The following is a 21,245-nucleotide window of genomic DNA, read 5'->3' as shown; positions in this document are numbered from 1 at the left end:
ATCTACTCATCCATTGATGAAGGCTTAGGTTGTTTCCATATCTTGGCTATTGTAAATAATGTTGCAAAAAATATGGGGGAGCATGTATCTTTTTGAGTTAGTGGTTTTATTTCCTCAAATACCCAGAAGTGGAATTGCTGGGTCATATGGTAGTCTTGTTTCTGGTTTTTGAGGAACCTCCATGGTGTTTTCTGTAGTGCCTGCACCAATTTACCTACCCACCAACAGTGCACAAGGGTTCCCACTTCTTCACATGCTCACGAACACTTACTTCTTGTCTTTTTGATAATAAGCACTCTAAAAATGTGCGGTGGTAACTTACTGTGGTTTTGATTTTCATCTCCCTATGAGGACTGATGTTGAGGATTTTCATAAACCTATTGGCCATCTATGTGTCTTTTGAAAAACATCCATTCAGATCTTCTGGCTACTGTTCAATCAGACTTCTTATACTATTAAGTTATATGAGTTCTTAAATATTTTGAGTATTATCAGATGTATCATTTGCAAATATCTTCTATTCAGCATGTTGCCATGTCATTTTTATGACCGTTTCCTTCGCAGTACAGGAGCTTTTGTTTGCTGTAGTCCCCCTGGTTTATTTTTGCTTTTGGTGTCATATCACCAAAAATCATGGCAAACACTGCTGTCAAAAACTGACAGTGTCTTCTTCTACGAGGATTAGGGTTTCAATTCTTATATTCAGGTTTGTAACCCATTTTGAGTTCATTACTGTGAATGGTGTAGGACCGTGGCTGAGCTTCGTTCTTTTGCATGTGGCTGTCCACTCTTTCCAGTCTGGCCCTAGACTTTTAGTGTTTCGGAGGTTTTGATTACTGATTCTAACTGTTCTGTTCAGATTTTCTGTTCCTTCATGATTCAGTCTTGGCAGGCTGTATGTTTCTAAAGATTTATTCATTTGTTCCATGTTGTCAAATTTGTTGGTGTACAAGTGTTCATAGTACTTTCATATGATATTTTGTATTTCTGTGGTTCATTTCTTGAACTCTCCCACCCTGTTTCTGACCCTTCCCACTGGCAACTCTTCCGCCTGCTTGTGTATGGGTTCCATCCTTGATTAATCTCTTTCTACCAATAGAACAACCACTCCACTCCACCTATTCCCCCTCTCACTTCTTTCCCTCAATGGAAAATTTTACTTTCTTCATCTCAGCACTGCATTATCTCAACAATGAAAACATGTTATGGCACACAGTTGATGTTTACTAAATACGTTCAAATAATAAATCTTGTTAAATGACTCTAATATGAAAAATACATACAGTACCGCTTTATTACGATCATAGATTCCCACTTATAATTGATGGTAAAAATCAATTAAAATACAAGGTATTATAGTCATAGCACTTGTAGTATATACCTCATTTAAACATGTTTATTATTATGAAGTTCAGAACATTGTTTAAGCTTAGTTAAATATTCGTGAAACCCTTGAAACATTTCAAGAAAACATGGCTTGGAATGACCACTCTAGACCTATTATTCTTTTAACATAGGTCAATATGCAACAATATTTAGGACTAATTATCCCAATAGTTTTCAATTCAACATTAATCATGTAAAAAATCATGTCTGAAGGAATAAAATTGATTACATATATGGAAATTTGCTTATATACATTGCCATATGGTTATTTAAGCACCCACATTAATCTGCATTGTTCTTATACTCCCTAAGAGAGTATTTATGATCTTTGAGATACATTTTCAAGAAAATTTAAAGCTACTGTCACATAAAAAAGGCTTTTGATAGTTCACTGTCTAAATAGTCTTTGGTTCAGTAAGTTTTACAATGACACTAAAAAAGTTCTGGAAAGATCCCGGTTTGGTTTTTTGGTTCACCCGCACATTTTCCCTCCTGTGTTCATGACCTCGTGATGCTGGCTCTCTAGTCTCTTTTTGAATGCTAACAGTTTGATTAGAACTTCAGCTGTCACTACCAGTTCTCAGGGCTTTTCCCCACTTTTTACCTAGTGTCCCCATACTTCTCTCTAGGAAATTAAAGTCTGACTTAGTGTTTAGAACATGCATGTCATCCCCATCTTTTTCTTTCTTTTCTCTCAAACTTATTTCTCCTTCTTACACTAAAATTTAATTCAGCAAGCACTTGCAAAGATAGGCAAGAGACACATTAGGAACAGATACTGAGTTGGCCAAAGAGTCCGTTTGTTTTTTTACGTAAGATGTCTCTAATAGTGCCTGGCTGTCTTTAACTTAATTTGAAACTATTTTGTTAATAAGACTGTATTGTGATAGCTGTCTTATCAGCGTGCATTTAAAAAAAATTATCAAAGTTGGTGAATTTTCAGCCATTTTCATACTGATGAAAGAAAATATGCAACTCAATTTTTGGAATATTTTGTATTCTTTCAAAAAATGTAAAAATGCAACTGAAATGCAAAAAAGGACCTGTGCAATGTATGGAGAAGGTGCTGTGATTGGTTGAACATGTCAGAAGTGGTTTGCGAAGTTTCTTGGTACCACTGACATTGTGGCCAAATAATTCTTTGCTGTGGGGCTATCTTATGCATTGGAAGATGTTTAGCAGCACCCCTGGCCTCTACCCATTAGAAGCCAATGACAGGACAGAGCCCATGTACTCAAAATGTCCCAATCAATAAAGTTATTGATGAAAATGAAAAATGTGTCTTTTATATTATGTAAAAAACTAAACGGACTTTTTGGCCAAGCCAGTATTTTCTACCTTATATATCTTTTCTTCATTTTCTGCCTCTCATATTAAGGTCTCAACTTCCCTACTGAAATATAAAATAAGCAACTTGAGGTTATATAAGCATAACTAAAAAGTATAAAAAGTAAACAATTTTCCCGGTAAATGCACATCTAAAGAAACCCAAAGAAATAAAATGAGAAGCTAAAATTCAAGGCAAAAAATATTTAATGTATAAATAATTTTTTTATAACTGTGGAACTGTAAGAAATACAAGGACAAACTATAATTTGTGTGCTAACCCGTTACGTTACTGGCCCCCAATGAATCCTATCTGCTGCCATCTGTAGCCTTCTATACCCCCTTTCACACTGACTCTAACTTGGCCATGTGACTGGCTTTGTTCAATGGAAGATGACCAAGTATGATGGAAGTATAGGCTTGGCAAGGTCTTCTACAGAAAGGCTTGCCCTTTTGGAATGTTTTCTCTCTCCGGGAAGAAGCACAGTCTAGTCTACTGGGGGATGAGAGGCGAAGTAGAACAGACAGTTGAGTCACTGAACCATGAGAAAGTATAAAACGTCCTTGTTCTAAACCCCTGAGTTGTGGGGTGGTTTGTTATGCAGTGATGGGTAAGAGCTACTCTTTGTAGAATCTTATCATCTCTGTCTGTGAAAGAGCAAATGGATAAAAACTAGATAAACTACACTTAATTTGAAAACACCTAAGCTCTCTCAGCCAACTTTAACAGTATTAGACCTGCTGTACTCCTCTTATATTTCCCCCTCTACTTCAGCTATTCAGTTCATTTAATTATTTATAAGAATCCACATTTTAACTATTATCCTATCCATTCCATTGGTACAGAATGTAGAACTGTATCAATGAACAAAGAGTACACGATAAATATTTTTATTATTAAACACTGAATTGTACATTTTTTTCATATAAAAGATTATAGCTTCTGTTTTTAAAAAACAATTATACTTCTAGCAGTATCTTTATGTTCTTTACAGAAGCCATTTTTTTTCCTAAATCAGCAGCTTCATTCCATAGCCTTTATAGAATAATCTCTTGAATATATTTCCAGTATCCTTTAAAAAATAAAAATTCATACAGGATAAGTTTATTTAACACATTCAAACTTAACAGGTTACAGTACAACTGCCGAGCCTTCCAGCTACCGCTGACACTTTTCCCGGCGCAGAGAGGCCAGCGTGTTGGATTCACTAATGCTCTGTTTTCACCTTTATTAAAAAGAGGTTTCTGGTAGTCAGAACAAATAATCTCTCATTTGTTGCTTGAAAGCCCAAAATAGGATCATTGGTTTCTAGGCTTGCTACTTGCTGCTTAGCAACCTGCCCCACTCGCCTGCCTTCCTTTCTGTTGTAAAGTACAGTGGGCATGGGAGTGGGCTGGCGGTAGATGAACACTCGGCGCAGGCACTCACAAAGGGCCGCATAGGAGTAATCTGGGGCGCAGGCGAAAAATTTTTTGTCTCTCTTTGATGCTTGGACGTAGCCTGCCAAGAAATATGAGACAAACAAAAGAAAAACTATATATTAAACAGAAGGAGAAAAGTTGTGATTTAACATTTCACAATTTTATTACAAATTAAAATGCCTAAATTAAATATATATCAGAAACACTCAACAATAAACATTAATGATTAGCCACAGTCAATCTCTCCCAAATGATGCAAATATAAATAAAGCTTTAATACCCAAGGAACAAAACAGACAGGGTTTCAGCTCTTCAAGAAAGGAGCAATATAGCACCATGTCATTTCCACGGATACTTAAAACACTAAAAATCTAAAAATTTAAATGCTAAAAACATGCCAACATATCTTTCACTGCTAAGTGAATAATTAGGTTCATCAATAACGGATAGGTCATTCCACATCTTTTTCTTAACAAATAAACGGCAACATGTTTACAGGGTGCCACTGTCGAGTTACTGCAGAGTGTGTCCAAAAACGCAGGCCCTGTTCCTGAGGCACTAACACGAACAACGTGTTCTCATTATTTCTGTGCGAGCGCTTCTGTGCGCCAGCTCGACACTGCACAGTTTCGTTGTACTTCAGCTCCCAGAAGTAGAACCCTGAGACCACTGCAAGCCTAAAAGAAAATTCGAGTATCTAATTTTTAAAAGCTTCATTAGGATGTCCCTTGCAAACTAATTAAACTATGAAAAAAACAGTATTAATCTTCTTAACAATTATCTTTCCCGATTTAAAAAGCTGAAATATAAATTAGGATTTTCAGCCATAACATGTGAGATAAAATATACAAAAAGGATACTGTAAAGTTCATCAGACAATGAATGAGCCAAGGAGCCACTGACCACAGTCAGATGAATATTCTGTTTTTTAATATTAAGCAGGGTTTGAGAAGGGAAAAAGAGGATGCAGCTTTCTATTTAAGTAGCTTAGAATTAGTTCTCTGGGCTAATCTTGGCTAAGTTATCAATGTATATAGTATCTTCAGACTACGTATCTACCACAATGCTGATGTGACTTAAAGCTCAATCATAACACAATCTCCTATGCTAGGAGGTTTGGGGATACAAATGGATGTATGCATATGAAAATTGATGGGTTCATCTTACTAAAAAAGAAGGTAGAGAATAAAAAATACAGAAATTACAGTGGAAAGGCTAGAAATATGCAGTTAAATTACTTAACCAAATTTTATTTCAAGTCATAAAAAGCCATCGGAATCTGAATTAGCCAGTCAGCAGCTATTATTAACTCTAAGGAGAGTTGGCAAATCTCTATAGTTAGGGTCATGCACACATTTAGCAATCAAAATGCGTAACTCTACTTCCTGCTGCCAGTTTAAAATGACCTTTTAGTAAGGCAGTAACTGTAGCTAATTCACGTAAAACCTTTCTCCCTCCCATGACTTATCTATTTGGATAGAAAATCAATTATTGCATACATCTACAATTAGATAGTTTAAAATTTTTCAAGCCCTATTTTTAAGTTGGTATTTTCCCTTTTATCCTACAGAATAAATTTTATTTCTGCTCATCGTCATTTTCCCTAAGTGCTGTCATTTATAATGGCTCTCTGCACTTATGACCCATGAAAGATGTCTCCTAACGTTCACTACCGCGGAGTCTATGGCGTTTTTGAAGATTACTCTGAAGAACCCTGAATCCAAGTACCATGTAGGGTATTGTCAAACTCCTTGCTCACATTCAAATACTGTACAGCTTAACTGGAATATACAAATGATTGGCCAGAACTATTCTGGTGGTCAGATAACCACTTCGATTTCTATTCTGCATTGATCTTCTGTATAAGCAGAGAAACAGATTAGTCCTACCATCCTCAAAGTACTGACATTCATCAAGCATAATTACAGCGTAGGTCAATCCAAATATAATTAGGACAGCTCAAGTTTTTTAAAAAGGAAAAAGAAAACTTAAAAAAAAATGATGCGTGCAATTTCTGATGTCATGAAAACGCCGTGGAAGGAAGGGCCCGCTGCATACCTAAAGCATTGAAAGTCGCGATGTGCTCCCACAGGTCCCGCTGGCTGCGGGAGTGCGGCTGCCAGAGGAGGGCGTCCACATCGTGGCGCAGACAGAAGCCGGGCATCTCCTTCGGGTCCACGACGACAGAGAAAAGGTACTGGTTGCTTCCCAGATTCACCTCAAATACAAAGTGACAAAAAATGTAAGTTTTACTCAACAAATTATTAAAAATACCAATGATGACAAACACTGACTTAACACTTTATGTCAGTCAGCAACTGTTGTAAACATTTTATACACTTAACCTGATTAACTCTTCATAATGCCCTGGGAGAAATGTGCTCTTGTTACCTACATCTTAAAGCTGAGAAAGTGAGGCACAAGGGCACTCAAGTAACAAGAACAGCCTGGAAATAAGTCGTGGACCTGAGATGTGAACCCAGAGTCTATGTTCTTAACCACTAGGCTAAACTACCTCTTATATTTTAAACTAGTTAACAGTTGATACAAAACACCAATTTATAAGCAGGATATTTTCGAAACCACAGAATACAGATATGAAGTTTATAAATGCTCCCGTGGAATAATAATAATTACTAAGAACAATGACAGGAACTAGGATTCTTGAGTGCATCTACCTGTGGGACATGTCACAGATGTTAACGTGCACAACCGACAGGCTGTTGTTACAGGCACCTACCAGGTGAAAGGACACGCGCGGGGAGCCTGGGTGACGTGTTTAGGCTACACAGAAAAGTCACAATGCTCAGATCCAAACTCACATCCGTTAGTTTACAAATTATTTACTCTGGTGTGCTATTTAATTACAGTATCAATATCGAGCATGTTTATTATGTTAATTTTTACTGCAATATTGATGGCTAAAGCAATTCATTTTAATATAAAATAATCAGGTGGAGACTCATAAGTGGATTCCATCTACAGGAATACTTCTTTTAATGGAAATAGGTTGCAATGATACTCTTTATTAGAAATGTTATCAATTTAAAATGCCTAAATACCAACAAAATCACATCAAATGTAGAAAACACAAAATGTGCATAGTACTCGATAAATATGGAATTGTTTCCACAACTGTTAGAGCAGACTGGAGAATAAAAAAAATGGTTAAAATTAAGAGGTGGAGGCCCGACCGGTATTCGATAGGGAAAGCATGGCGTGGGCTCCCTAGCAAGAGGACTGACGGGTACAGCTATGTCAGAACAGTCACAGGAGAATCCAGGGACAGAGCAACCAATTTCTGGGGCCCCAGCGATGCAGGGAGGCAGGCTCTGGGGGGGGGGGGGCAGGTGCTTGTTTTCTCTAGGAGACAGGCCGGCACACGCTTACAGACTATTTCTTCTGCTGATAATCACTGGCTAAGTCAGGTTTCTTTTCAAAACCACCAGCAACTCACTGATGGACCAACACTGCTTCACTCTCTCCCCTGAATAACCCTCCCCCACTCCCCCCGCTGCTATTCTCACTTGTTTACCAAGGGCTTTCACAGAAGAAAAAGGTAATTGAAATACAAATACAAGTTAAAATAGTATTTTCATAAAAATGCACTTACTTTCAAGAGCCAAGTGCCTTAAGAACATATTGAGAATGAATGATCTCTAACCCGCTCATGCTTGAATGTACAACAGTGAGAAGAACGGAGGGCCCTGAACCATCAAGTCAAAGAGGGGGAAGGGACTAGTCAAAGAGCGTGTACGAATGACCCATGGGCGTGGACAACGGTGTGGGGACTGACTGTGGGGGCAGGGGGTGGGCTGGGCGGAGGAGGGCCTAGGGGGAAAAATTGGGACAACTGTAGTAGAATAAACAAGATTTTTTAAAAAAGGCTAACACCGAGAGAGCTGACCCACGAAAATCAGCTGGAGATGCAGGTCTCTTGTGATGGGCTCCTTACTCTGACTCAGATATTCTCTTCGCTTCCACATACCTTATCCGTACATACTCCCAACAGGGCGGAGTCAAAGTACTGCTAATTACAAACCCGGCAACCTCACATCGCATGGTTTGCTTCTGCCCGCGACATAGCTTGGATTCTTCTTGCACTTTCTCGGCTGATGGATTCCCATTTTCCAAGATTCAGTTCAACCACCTCTTGCTCGGGAAGCTTTCCCTATTCTCATGGTTATATGAGCTGCCTGAACTCTGAGAATCCCTAGCATCATGTATACTATTCCTAACAAATTATTGATCATACAATGTTAGATTATTAATATGCATGCATAAACCACCTGCGGTAGGCTGAATGATGTAGCGCTAAATTGTCCACATCTTAATCCCCTGGAACCTATGAATATATTACCTTACGTGGCAAAGGGGACTCTGCAGAGGTGACAAAGTTAATGATCTTGAACTGGGGAGATAATCCTGAGTTGTGTGGGTGGACTCAATGTATTAATAAGGGTTCCTGTGAGAGGGAAATGGCAGTGGGGGGTAGTCACCGACACAGGGTGACAGGACAGCAAAGGCAGAGGGACAGGAGAGACAGGTTAGGGGGTGTTATGCTGCTGGCTTAGAAATTGGAAGCTGAGACCACCAGCTAAGGAATGCAGGCAACCTCTAGAAGATGGAAAAGGAAAGAAAATGGACTCTCCCCTTAGAGTCTCCAGAATGAATGCAGCCCCGAATACCCATTCTAGTGACCCCTGACTTCTAGAACTTAAGGACTTCTGACTTCTGGAAGTTAAGAGAATAAATCTGCATTTTTGATACTGCACAATCAGTTATGGCAGCATAGGAAACAAGTACACCACATATCTTACGAGACTACCTCGAGAACCAGAAGCTTGTCTTCTTGTCTACATTTTCTAGATAAATACTTTTGAATGAATCTTTTATGTAGGAAATTATTTTTTAGAAAGACTTCCAGCAAAGCTAATCTATCCTTAGAGTTAGGAATGTTTTATTGTAGCTTCTAGTTAGAATAATTGGCTGAGGATTTTGTAAAGCAACAAATCTTACGATTCAGCTATTAAAGAAGTACCCACTAGAAGGTGATTAGGGTGAGCAGCTTCCACACTTAACCGAGTACAAAGTTCTCAGTGCCTTTTAGTTCTCGCTTCAGAAAATCTTACTTTTTCAATAATACTTCCTTATGATTTGCCAACGCTTGAAGAAAAATGTCCAAACTGACTTGAATGGTATTTCTGAAAGCTTCTTAAAACTGACCCCAAAATACCTTCCCAATATTGGCTCCTATTATTCTCCTCAAAACCTAGCACTTAGCAGAAGTGGATCACAATTTACAAAACTGCACCCCTCCCCCACTCTCCCACTGCTTCACCTGCCGCGCATTTTCTGCTTGCTGCACACCCCCTGCCCATTACATACTTCATGCCATGCTCAACTGGCACTTTCTCCTCCAGGCAGTTTTCTCCGTTAACAAAGAGACATAATGTATCACAACAGTTTATTTATACCTCTCCCATAGAATTTATCTCCCTGTTCCCTTTGTAGGTCTTTGAGAGTGAGGACTTATGACTATGGGTAGAATACTTAGCCTACTTTATTCTCCTGTAAGTACCGTGATAATAACAGTACTTATTTCACAGCTGTTTTGCTGAGTAAATGATATACTTCAAGTACCTGAACAGTGCTTGGCACTTAGAAAAACCTTAATAAATGCAAATGTCTGTTATTACCATTCTAGATGTTTTCTATACATTCTGCCCTGAATATTATTGGCGTTCCAAATCAAACAAATGAGATAAGCAACGTTAATGAGAAAAGCATACTAACTTTGATGTGATCTTCATATAGCTCCTTAAGGCACTTATATGATTTTATGCCCAGAAAATGATAATAGCTATAAAAACCATAACATATCCTTACTCTGTCCTAATCTCCGCATATTTAATTTACACTCAAATTTCTAAAGTCTTGCACTATTTCAAAAATAAGAAGTACAAAATTTACTTTGTCATTTTATTGTCAAATAAATTTTATGTATAGTTTCAACCGAATGCCCATCCCTTTCAATTTTATACTTTCCTATAATACATTTCAGTAAAGAGTTTGGGGATCTGCTCCCCTAAAAGTGAACAAGTTATTCTTCAAATTAAGATTTGGATGCTTTCAATATATTGAAAGCCAAAATTCTGGAAGTTTAAAAAACAAATTATAATAAACTAGTCTGATTGTAATAATTTACTGTGAGACAAATCTCTCCCTTTAAATGAGATAAATAATTTGAAATTCTTTTTTCTTTATGTAGTAAGAGACTGTGTGACATTCATCTTACTTACCAAGTCCTATCCTTCCTAGTCTTCATTTTAAAACCAGGTATATACCATGCGGCTAAATAAAAAAGGTTATGCCTCTGCAAGATGGCTGCTAATGCTTAGGTTGGTCAGGAGCCACGATAGGAAAATAAGCTCATAATTCCATTCAAAGGTTGCGGGCTAAGAGCGGATAAGTGACCTGTGTGAAAATACTGCTTTTAATACCCAAAAAGCGTTTGGTTTCATTTTTCTCATGGTAGTAGTAGAATCTCTCATACTATTTTATGCTTTTATACTAACATCTGTATATTTACATATTACATAACATGTTTACATATTATACTAATTTATGCTTTTTACTACTTTTTCTGGCCGCACACACTAGCTCGGATTTCCAGCATGAGGCTGAGGAATAATGCGGGCAAATGCCTTCTTAGGGAAGCATCTGGTCTTTTACCATGAAGTGTGTTGTTAACTAGGTTTTTTGAGGAGGGTAACAGTTACCTTCAATTCCTAGTTTGCTGAGCACTTTTATCATAAATGGAGGCTAAATTTTGTCAAATTATTCTTCTGTATGTACTAGGGTGGTCAAATATCTTTCTTCTTTGTCGATAACCTGAATCACACTGATTAACATCTGAATGTTGAATCAATCTCGAATTTTCAGGATAAACTCTACTTGGTCGTGATGTATTATCCTTTTTACTCGCTGGATCAGATTCACTAACATTTTACTGAGAATTATTGCGTCTATATTCATGAGGAATAGATACTGGTTTCTCCCCCTCCATTTACTTATCTTGTCATGCCTTTGCATCAGGGTAATGCAGGCTTCATAAACTAAGTGGGAGGTGCTCTTTTCTCTTTTATTTTGGGGAACAGTCCATATGGAATTGTTATTGTTTCTTTGTTGGGTAGCACACACCAGTGAAACAACCTAGATCTGCAGATTTCTTTGTTAGAAGGTTAATAAATTTAATCTCTTAACAGATCCAGGACTATTAAGGTTATCTATTTCTTCTAGAGTGGACTGCAATTAATAAAATATTCTCTAGAGGAAAATTTGAAACATGACTTTCATGTAGTCAATTGACTGTCTTTTCCTTTTCTTTGTTGAAAAGGAATTAGCAATTAAAGACTCCTGTATATTAAACCAAAGTGAAGACATTCAAATAACCTTTAATCAGTGCTATTACCAAATTAAATTGAAAAATAGTATTAAGAGAAAGGATTTATCTATTCAGAAACAAAGTATTTGTTAGGAGGCCAGACTGAAAATTAATGACATGAAACTTTAATTCCAAATTCATATTCTGTGCATAGAGCTGCTAAAATTTACTGTTTCTAACATGCATGAAATACTCTGTAAGTAGAAGCACCTGTGTCTCTCCTTTACGTTCACAATACTACCACACTGAAAACACTTCCGACACCGGATGCGTGGGCTGTCCACACATCAAGCCTCTTTGACACCCGCTGGATGTCCTAAAATCCAATTCAGTTCTGAAAGAATCTACTTGGAGAAAGCATCAGGTTCTACAGGTTAAGGGCTCCGTCCCACAAGACTCCCTCTCCCCACCCACCTCAGACACCAGTCACATGTTTCAGTTGTCACTTGTATGCCAGACTCATTGCCTATAAATCAGGGTTCCAATGATTCCCTCCTTGGGTTTGATATCTTGCTAAAATGTCTCACAGAATTCAGGGACACACTTAACATACATTTACCACTTTATCATAAAAGGATACGATACAGATGAACATCCAAACGGAGGAGATGCATAGTGAGAACTAGAGAGGAAGGCACTCCAAGCTTCCATACCCTCGCCAAGCATGCCACCCTGGGACCTCCGTGTGTTCAGCAACACAGAAGCTCTAGGAACCCTGTATTTTGGGGATTTCCATGGCAGTTTCATCACATAGGAAAGATGAACCTTTAACTCAGTCAGTCCCTCTCCCCTTCCTGGAGGATGAGAGATAGAGCTGAAAGTTCCAAGCTCATAATCATGACTCGGTCTTTCTGGGGACCACCCCCCATTTGAAGTTACCTTGGAGCCCACCAGGAGTTGCTCAATTAGAACAAAAGACACTCCTATCACCTAGGAACAAATTCTAGGGGATTTAGGAGCTCTGTGTCCAGAACCAGGTCAAAGACCAAATATTAAAGCAAAAGATGCTCCTAGATTTTTTCAGGAAATTGCAAGGGGTTTAGGAGCTCTGTGCCACAAACTGGAGACAGAGACCAATATATACATATTTTCTATAATTTCACAACCACCTTATTTAATCTTCACTTCCTGAGAATGAGGAATATGATCCCATTTTATAAAAGTGAAGACTAAAATTCAAGAGGTTGAGAAATTTAAGTTAAGATGCTAATAAATGGTAGCTGGGATTTAAGTTCAATGTCCTTCTAAACCTGTATTCTATTTTTTTGAAGGTTTTATTTATTTTTAGAGGGGAGAGGGGGTGAGAGAGAGAGAAACATCAATATGCGAGAAAAACATCGATCGGCTGCCTCCCGCACTTAATCACTAGAACTGAACGCTTCTCCAAAAGCCCGTTTTATAGTAGTTACTAAGCAATCACCAGAGTGTGTCGCTGACTGGGCACTATTTCAGATATGGTCATCCATGTACTATAAAATATGTGTGTATTTTGCTCGGTCCGTTCAGCTGCACTGAGAAGTCGTACATGTGTGGCATGTCTAAAATTGATGTTTATAAGCAACAGTAAAGAAGTCTTATAAAATCTTGAGTCGCAATTTTGTTGGAACACCCATCCATAAAATAAACTAAATAAATCAAAGACGTTTAAACATTGACTAGAGATTGAGCAAAGGAAGATGCCAGATCTGAGCTAAGTGATGTAAAATGCAATGGGGGGAATGCATTTACATTTTTACTTCACTAAAAACTGTAAGAAAGAAAATAACTACTAGTACTTAGAAATATAAGGGAAAACCGGCAATTTTTTCATTCTGAAAATTATCCAGTTGGATCTTTAGCTGTATAAATCATAATTAATATCAATTCCAGAGAGTATTCTAATAGAGGACATATATAAAAATACAAAGGAGGACCTATAAGACAATAGTAATATATAAATATAAAATACAAACTTCCAAGAGGACAAAAAAGAGTAAGCAGGTGAGGAGATAACGTGGTTGTGTCTGATATAGGTGACTAAGGGATGGAAGGTAACACATGAACAGAGGCATGAATAAACTAAGGGACCACACAAGGAAAGGCAGAACCCTTCAGGTAGAGAGAATACAAATGCAAAGGCCTTAAAGGAGAAACATGTTCAATGTGGGGAAAGCAAAAAGGCCACTGTGGCTAAAGAGTAAGCAAGGATGAAAATGAAAGACAATCAGTACTGGGTCTTAAACTATGGGTCTCAGCACTGGTAGAAAAATCAGTTTAGTAGATCAGAAGAGAATTCTCTATTTTATTTCATTAAAAATAGGATGGAATGGAATGCTAAGGCATGTCCTATACAATAAGGATAGTACTGCCGTGTGAAATATTTGCTTGAAATTTGTGTTTGTTGTGTTTCAATTTTAAGTACATACAGTAAAGTCACAGAGAGTTGAAGGGGGCGTGAAGACCATGGTAAGGATTCCAGCTATTATTCTAAAAATAGCAGATAGAAAGCCCCCACAGAAAGAAAAAGAAGGGAGAACTGACAACACTACTGAAGCCTTAGGATTACTTTAGTAACTGAAAGGGGAAGATGAGACTGTGTAGCAGAGAAACCTGGGGACACCCCATAACTAAACTTCACACCACGATAGTAGGGGAAAAAAGTAGCAACAACTACCAAGTTCCTCCTAATGCGATTCACCAGAAAGGAAATATTTATGTAGTATCCCCAGCAAAAATGCAACAGGTGAACCTTGCTCTTGAGGGAATGCTGGAGACAGTCTATAACAGGTACAAGTCAAGGCAGTGTCACGAAGGCTAGCTAGCTAACTGGATGTTCCAAATTCAAGGACACTGAAGAGGCATCACAACTAAATGCAGTATGTGACATGGGGTTAAATCCCAAACCAGGGGAAAAAATTGTTATAAAGTACTTTATTTGAGCAATTGGTAAAATTTAAACATAGACTTTGTATTAGGTAAACTATTATATCAAAGTTAAATTTCCTGAATTGTATTGTGCCTATATTTTAAAAAATTGGGGTAAAGGGACATGTCATGTGCAACTCATCCCTAAATGTTTCAGCAAAAAGGAGGTGGAAAAACAGAAAAAAAAAATGTGGCAAAATTCAACATTTGCTAAAATCTAAAAGAAGGATATTATTATAAACTGAGCTATATGCCCTCAGAACTCATGTTAAAGTCCTAACCCCCAGTACCTCTGGAGAAAGGAGCTAAAAAGAAGCCATAAGGGTGGGTCCAAATCTAATGGCACTGATGTCCTTATGAGAGGTGATTAGGGCACAGTCACGGGCAGAGGAAGACCATGGAACGACAAAAGACACAACAGTCATCTACAGTCAGAGAGAGAAGCTGCAGAAGATTCTAACCACGCTAACACCTTGGTTGCAGACTTCTAGCCTCCAGCACCGAGAGAAACCAAATTTATGATGTTTAAGCCGCCCAGTCTAAAGCCCTTCTTAAGGCAGCTAGGCAGCCCTTCTTAAGACAATTTCTAATATGGTCAAATTGATAGATAAATCCGAATAAACCAAAAGATTATGTATCCCAAGGAACTTAAGAATGTGAAGGGTCCTGAGACCAAAAGGCTTGAGAACTACTGGCTTAGATACTTTCTAAAAGTATTTTCTTCCTCTATTATCTTCTGATCCTGTCCTTAATACCTTTTGGGGAAAAAAAATTAGTATATCAAGTACATGCCTTTTCTACTAGCTTTCAAAATGACAGTAGACTAAACAATTATTTCCTATTTGTAAATCCTCTATTCAGGTATAAAAGTTACAAATATTCTTTTCAGCTGTTTCATACGTTGAGCAGTATATGGTGAATATCATGTGAATTGACAAACTCACTGTAATTTAAACTTTTAAATATCCCTATCACCTTTTGGCTGCTTAAGTCTATATTTAATTTGATCACTTATAGGCTATTATTGTCCAATAGAAATAAAATGCAAAGAACATACATAAATTTTAAATTTCCTAGTAGCCATATTAAAAAGTAAAGGACAGAATAAATTAATTTTTAGAATAGATTTTATTTAACTAAACATTCAAAATATTATCATCTCAAGCTAAACATTCATATAAAAGTTATTATTAATGTATGTTATTCTTTGTTCATGCTACTTCAAAATCTGGTTGTCTATTTTACATTTATTTACAGGACATGTCAATTCAATCAAGCCACATTTCAAGTGTTCAATAGCTCCCAGGTTTGCAGTGGTTAATATTTTATCAAAACATGTCTAGTAAAGCTCCAGATAGAAGCAAAAGTAATTCATCTTCAAATGCATTTAAATTCTGATATGAGCTTCATACCCTAGTGACCCCATCTTTTTACTTTTCTTCTTCAGTTCTGATATTTAATATTTCTATTTTATTGTGCTGCTGCGTCTACTCATTTAAAATTTCACTGTCCAAATGCCAAATTCTAACCCCGATTTACATTTCTTGCAGGGAATTTTACATTTTGAAAAATCTGTCATTTACAGTATAGAGTTCTGACCTTTTTGTTACTGTACTTCTTCCCTAAAACTATAAGGACATATATTGATTGACCTTTCCATACCCAGGTAATTTTAAATTATCCGAAGTCAGGACAAATGAAACCAAGCAAAGAGAACCTGAAGCAAACACTGCAGACAGAAGTACAAACGGGTGATAAAGCACTACACGATTCCACCAGTGGACGTGGCAATCAATCTCCAAAACGTTACCGCCTCCTTCATGCCTTTCCTCCAATGGCCAGCCCACTCAGACTCTCTTGAGTACCAAGAAACTATTTGACCAGGGAGATCTTGACTTTCATACAATGTGCAGATAAACCAAATCTGCCTTTAGAAGAAAAGATGGACTTATTACTTATTATTGGAGCTGTTCAATTTATAGCTAGCTATTCCAATTAAATGGCAATATTTGTGCAATTTTACTTCACTGAATCTTTACCTATATTTATAAAAAAAATGACCAATAATAGAAAACTGAAAGTGCTTATAATTGTGAAAAGCAACTCTGGTCTCAAATATAACATACCTGAAACAAACATCAGAATGTTTAGAAGGTTCCAGATGAAGATGGCGATACAGGAAGATCCTGAACTCACCTCTTCTTGGGAACAGACCGAAACTACAGCTATGTATGGACCAAACCCTAAAAACTGGCTGAGCAACTCCTATGCATCAGGGAGACTAGAACCGCCCCCCCCACTCTTGGAATGATGACCCATAATTGGAAAGGAACTCAAAACCCTGAGTGTCTCCCTGAGGAGCAATGAATTTGGACCCCACACATCAGGTACCATAACTTTTAAGACTTGCATCTGAAAACGAAGTCCTACAATATCTAGCTTTGAAAGCTGAGGGGCTTGCATCCCCCAAACTTACAAGGCTATAATGAACTGAGAAATGGTTCTCACACGTGGACTCACGCCTCAAAGCTCCACGCAGAGGCAGCTGACTGCAAAGCACCCAGACTTCCTGTGAAAGCTTATCTATCTGAAAGTGCGGGCATGAAGTGCAGCCATCTAACTTTCTTCCTTTTTTATTGAATTTATTTCTTATTGTATTTTTTTCCCATTACCATGCAGTCCCCTTATCCTCCCCACCCCTGCAATCACCACACTGTTGGCCGTGTCCATGAGTCCTTTTTCCTGTTTGCTCGTTATTTAATACACATGTAAAACCCCTGCCAGACAAGCAAAAGCTGAAGGAGTTCATCACCACCCGACCAGTCTTACAAGAAATGTTACATCTAAGTATAAGTCTCACCAATAAAAGTAAGTACATAGTAACTTTCAGAATAATCTAATGTTATAAAGGTGGTGGGTTAATCACTTATAAAGCTAGTGTAAAAATTAAAAATAAAAAGTAGTAAAAATCATCATCACTATAATAATTTAAGGGATACATGAGACAAAAAGATGTAAATTGTGATATCAAAACCAAACGTGAGTGGTGGGAAAGAGAGAAGTGCAGATACAGAAATTGTAAGAGTAAGGTTTTAATTTTGAGACAGCTTTAATGGCACTTTGCCTAGCGGCTGGTCTTCTGCCAATCCATCTCAGTGGTTGAAGTAGGTATATAATCTCAAAGTGCTCATTTTTATAAGTCCTTTGAGTACTGTAATAACCAGCCATTAGTTAAAGAAAGTTAAGTATCCAAAAAAGACTAGGAATGGTTGGTGAGTGAGAGGAACAGGTAGCTCTCTTAAACCAAGTTCCCAGGACACTTTGGACTTTGGCTCTATACCCTTTTGCTAGACTACACTTTCACCTCAGCCTCTGCAAGACAAAGGGACACGTGAGGCCAAACTTAGCAGAAATTTTAAAGCGTTTTCTTGACCTATATCAAAGACTGAGAGGTCTAAAATCAAAATAACAAAAAGACCAAATTGTTCTCTTTTCTATTGCTTTTGCTTGGACTGTGACTCCTAAAGCAAAATACTTCTGGTTTTAGTAATAAAACTACATTTCTACAGGCAAAGCTCTAAATTAGCCACTGATTTACTATGAAGACCCTTCTCACATAAACAACTCTATGAGACATACCTGTGGTTGTATTAATGATTGATGATTCGCCTAAGCAAATATATCTAAAAAGTTCTGAATTTAAAAAAAATCTACATCTACAAAGCTGAGGACCACACCCTGGGACATAGGAATCACACCAAACTGGTCTAGACATCATTCTTCAGGACCTACATGAACAACTCTCAAAGCTTCTGAACAGAATGCAATTTTAAGCGGAAAAAATTAACCAATTTCTGTATTTATGGCATATCAGAGAGGGAAAAAAATCCCAAATGAATTAAGGAGTCAAATAAAAATTCCGAAACAGAGAAAAAAACAGGAAACAGTTAAATCACTTGATATAGAAGGGTTTACTATGTTTATAATAGGTTACAGAAATCAATGAGAAATACTAAAACAAATAAAAAATTCTTCACAAAGAAGAAGTGGTCAGAAGTAATGCATGAAACAGTCAACAGTAAAAAAAAAAAACAAGACAGCAATTAGTAAAGAGCAAACAGAAAAACTGAAGAGGACGGTAAAAATGCAACTATCGGTAATAACTGCAAACACTACTAATGAGAATATAGTGTGATGACTTAGTCTATGGCTTATTCACTTGACTTCTGTCTTCTGTAACCCTGTTAGACAAGTACCCCCGATACCAGAAAAGGCTCTATGGAAAAAGGGGATTTAAATTGGGGGTGGTGCTATGAAAAGTTGCCCCTTTATGACCAGTAATCAAGCCATCTTTGCAAAATACATACATTTGTTCAATCAATTGTCATTTCATCTAAGGAACTTCTATTTCTTCAAAAATTTTTGGGAAACTCATTATCAAGAACTTACCACATGAGTAGTTTTTAGTGTACTGCCATCAAATCTGCATAAACTGGAACTCTCTTCAAAGAAAATGTCACATTCTTCTAATTCTTGAGCATTACAAGGAGGTTTTTCTTTATCTGGATTTGGATTCTTAGACCAGGAAATAAAATAAGCATATAAACAATAAGAGAATGTATTTCTTCATACTTAAAAATGTTAATAGCACAGCAATAATTAAAAACTGATTTCTAAGCTGATCTGAAAAAGACAGGTGGGAAGCAGCAGATAACGGACTAAAAAGCTGAGTTTTGATATGAACGAAGTGCTTGGGAGACAAAAATGAGAATATCATGGCCCACACAGGAGGAGAAGCCCTTGGTAAACAACCCAGACTTTCAGCCAAGATTTGTGAAAGTTCTGACCTAGGAGTAAGAATAAAGAAGGAATAAATATCAACCATAAAAAAACCCGAAATCCAGCAACAAGTCGGATCAATCCCCAAAGAGGTTAAGATGACAGACTGACAATTTGGGGGATGCAGCTAAAATAGTGTTTAGAAGAAGATATAGAGCATTAAATCCTTTCACGCCAGAAAAAGTAAAAAATCCATCATCTAAGCTTTTACTTAAACAAGAGGCGGGGGTGGGGGAGAGGGGTGATGTGTGCAAATAGATCCAGAGTAAGCAAAATGGAGAAAAAGATGTAATAACAGAAATGAATAATACTGAAAACTGAAAAAAAATCAATGAAAGTAGATGCCCAAAATAATCCTGTATCTATTGAAGAAATTAAATTATGGCTTTAAAAAAAAAAACCCTCTAATCCAGATAGCTTCACTGGAAATTATATCAAACATTTGAAGAAGAGATAATGCCAATTCTACATAATTTCTTCCAGAAATAGAACAAGAAAACACCTCACTACTCATTTTATGAAGTCAGAATTATCCAGATACCAACACTGGATTAAAAAAAAGCAAACAAAAAAATACAATAAAAGGGCAAAACAAAACAAAAAACTACTGACAATATTTCCTACAAATATAGATGCAAAACTCCTCAAGAACATATTAGCAAACCAAAACCAGTAATACGTAAAAAAGGATAATAGATGATAACCAAGTGGGGTTTATCTTGCAAATAAAAAGAATGCATTTGACAAAATTCTACAGCTTTTCATAATAAAAATTATCAATATATTAGGGATGAAAGAAATTTGCTCAATGTGATGAAAAGAATCATATTTAATGGTGAAATATTCAATTCTTTTTTCCAAATAAGAATAAGGTGAGGATGTCTATTTCCACTCTTCACCATTTCTATGTTACAATGGAGTAGAGGTTCTAACCAATGCAGTAAGGCAAGAAAACATATAAAGATTAGAAAAACACAAAACTGACTTCAGTTGCAGATGACAAGATTCTACCTTCAACTCCCCCCACCCCCAAAATGTAACGAACACATTGGGATTCAGGCATAAATTACTTACTCATAGATAACCATACTCATTCAAAATCATCAAGTGTGAAGAGGCAGCAGTAATTACCTACAACCTCAAAACCAGCCCCCATGTCTATCACCGTTATATCCCCAGAGCCCTATCGCAATAAACACTTGCCGAATGAAGGAACACAGGGCATTGTAGTCTGCACGGCTTATTGCAACAGGTCTACGAAATCTGTTTTATAGTCTAATTTATGAGTTCTAGTGACTCCTGAAATGTGTAATTACTGCTGGCAAACATGCAGCTTGGTATCTCCATTTTGGCTATGTTTTCTTTTGACAGAGATATTTACTTTAAATATTCTAATCTTTCCTTTCTACCTTAGGATATAACTAACTATATAGTAAAAATCTCTCTTCACGTAGTTTTCTTCATCGCTATAATTTCAGATGGCAGTAAGTGTACTGTCATCATTATGAATTGTCAATTAAAGCTAACTGTACTGTATGTGATATATACACCCCTGGTGATATTGTAAGATCACCCAGAAAATTTCAGTGATGACAAGTAGGTTATTAGCAAGGTAGACAGTACAATCATGATTTTTATTCCTGTCAGCACTGGCCAGTCTATTCCTCTGAAGGAGAATATATATGTCCACAAACACACACATACCATGGTGGCCCCATAAGATTACAATGGGGCTGAAAAACTGCTCTTCCTCGTGGTGCCGCAGCTGTCGCAGGTTGCGGTGCACCACTCGGGACGTTTGTGCTGATGTGGCGCCAACAAGCCTACTGTGCTGCCGGATGTATACAAGTACGGCACATGCACTTGGGTACACTTGATGCTAAATGACTGTGTTATTGGTTTATGAGTTTACTATACTTTT

General features: G+C 37.3%; 1 protein-coding gene across 1 annotated transcript in view; it reads right to left on the bottom strand.

Annotated features, from left to right (window-relative positions):
• Positions 1-1,264: 1,264 nt before the first annotated feature.
• NUDCD1 (NudC domain containing 1) overlaps positions 1,265-21,245 on the bottom strand; it is a 55,753-nt gene continuing 35,772 nt past the window's right edge. The window contains exons 8-10 of the mRNA XM_024572172.4: positions 18,935-19,060; positions 6,193-6,352; positions 1,265-4,213 (exon numbers count right to left, since the gene is read on the bottom strand). Coding sequence (XP_024427940.2) covers positions 3,921-4,213; positions 6,193-6,352; positions 18,935-19,060 — 579 coding nt within the window. The 3' untranslated portion in view covers positions 1,265-3,920. The remainder of the gene's footprint in view (positions 4,214-6,192; positions 6,353-18,934; positions 19,061-21,245) is intronic.

This window comes from Desmodus rotundus, chromosome 8, assembly GCF_022682495.2.
Source record: "Desmodus rotundus isolate HL8 chromosome 8, HLdesRot8A.1, whole genome shotgun sequence".
Classification (NCBI taxonomy): domain Eukaryota; kingdom Metazoa; phylum Chordata; class Mammalia; order Chiroptera; family Phyllostomidae; genus Desmodus; species Desmodus rotundus.
The sequence above is the reverse complement of the archived record's forward strand: the minus strand, read 5'-3'. Positions and strand labels throughout refer to the sequence as shown.